At 59.5% G+C, this 1669-nt stretch overlaps 1 protein-coding gene across 1 annotated transcript in view; it reads left to right on the top strand.

Annotated features, from left to right (window-relative positions):
• CCDC51 (coiled-coil domain containing 51) overlaps positions 1-1663 on the top strand; it is a 7390-nt gene extending 5727 nt beyond the window's left edge. The window contains exons 2-3 of the mRNA XM_011375366.2: positions 31-195; positions 719-1663. Of these exons, the coding sequence (XP_011373668.1) occupies positions 46-195; positions 719-1474 (906 nt within the window). The 5' untranslated portion in view covers positions 31-45 and the 3' untranslated portion in view covers positions 1475-1663. The remainder of the gene's footprint in view (positions 1-30; positions 196-718) is intronic.
• Positions 1664-1669: the final 6 nt, after the last annotated feature.

Here is a 1669-nt window from a genome sequence, read left to right as displayed (position 1 = left end):
GGCAGCCGGCCTCCGTTGTTCTCTCCACAGGCAGAGAAGGTGTTCATGGTGGCTCGAGGGCTCGTCCGCGAGGCTCGGGAAGATGTGGAAGCGCAGCAGGCCAAGCTGAAGGAGGTGAGGGACCGCTTGGACCGCATCTCCCGAGAGGATAACCGGTACCTGGAGCTGGCCACTCAGGAGCACAGGATGCTGCAGGTAGGCACCTCGGGAGGCAGCCCTTCCTCACCTGGACAGGGACCCTAGGTCATGGAGGGGTGCGGTGGAAACCCTGACTGGTCTGGTGGTCAGAGACCTGATGAGGAGGCAAACCAGAAGCCCCAGTTGGAGCGACCGGGCCCCAGGCTTCCAGAGCCCATCCACCCGCCTCCTTCTAGAGTACTGGAGCCAGCAGTCCAGGGCAGCATAATTGGGGCCTCAGGGTGCTGAGGAGGGAACACCATGGAGGGTGCTGGCCCCAGGAGTGCCAGACACTTCCGTCCTGAGAGACGCATGTCTGGCGAAAGCAACACTGCCTGGGCAGGAGGACAGTGTGGCTCACCTCAGCCACCCTGATGCCTTTGCTCCCACACCCGAGCGGGCTTGTGCTGCCTTCATTCATTAGCACGTAATCGGTGTCAGGCGTGAGGCGGAGCCCCAGGAACACGGTAGTGGGACATCTGCTGGCAACTAGAGCTTCACAGTCACACCACTGCTGTATAATATCGCTTTACCTCTGCAGGAAGAGAAGAGGCTTCGCACGGCCTATCTGCGTGCCGAAGACTCTGAACGAGAGAAGTTCTCCCTCTTCTCCGCGGCCGTGCGGGAAAGTCATGAGAAGGAGCGCACTCGGGCTGAGAGGACCAAGAACTGGTCCCTCATTGGGTCAGTCCTGGGAGCCCTGATTGGCGTGGCTGGCTCTACCTACGTGAACCGTGTACGGCTGCAGGAGCTGAAGGCCTTGCTCCTGGAGGCACAGAAGGGGCCTGCGAGCCTCCAGGAGGCCATCCGAGAACAGGCATCCAGCTACTCCCTCCAGCAGAGGGACCTCCACGACCTCATGGCGGACCTAAGGGGCCTGGTGCAAACTGGGCCAAGGCAGAGCTCTGGGTCCCAGCCAGGTACTTCCCCCACCCGAGACAGAGACACAGATGTCCTTTTGGCTGCCTTGAAAGAGCAGCTCAGCTATTCCAGGCAGGTCCATTCCTGTCTAGAGGGTTTACGAGAGCAGCTTGATGGCCTGCAAAAGACTTTCAGCGAAACAGCTGGGGTTGTTCGGCTTGCGGAGGCTGCAGCACTTCCAGGCCTGGTGGAGCCAGCAGATGGGGCCGTGCCTGGCGCCCTGCTGGAACAGGGGAGGGTGGTCCTGGCGCTGGCGGACATGGAACAGAGGCTAGAAGCCCAGGTCAACAGGAACACCATCTATAGCACGGTGGTTACCTGTATGACAGTTGTGGCCACAATGCCTGTGCTCTACATGCTGTTCAGAGCCAGCTAGTCCCTGGACCCAACGCCAGAGGGTCTGAGGGGATGGGTGTGGGAGTGGATTTAGTTAAAGAATCCAGGCAGTGAAGTGAGCCTTTGGGGGGTGCACGCAGCCTCAGCCTGAGTCTGAGTACCATCCGTGTGGCTCACCAGCAGGCACACTTTGCTTTTTAGGCAATACTCATTTACATTAATTATGAAAATCTGT

The sequence above is a fragment of the Pteropus vampyrus genome, unplaced genomic scaffold (genome assembly GCF_000151845.1).
Source record: "Pteropus vampyrus isolate Shadow unplaced genomic scaffold, Pvam_2.0 Scaffold271, whole genome shotgun sequence".
Lineage (NCBI taxonomy): Eukaryota > Metazoa > Chordata > Mammalia > Chiroptera > Pteropodidae > Pteropus > Pteropus vampyrus.
Note: the sequence above shows the minus strand (reverse complement) of the source record. Positions and strands in the feature narration are given on the sequence as shown.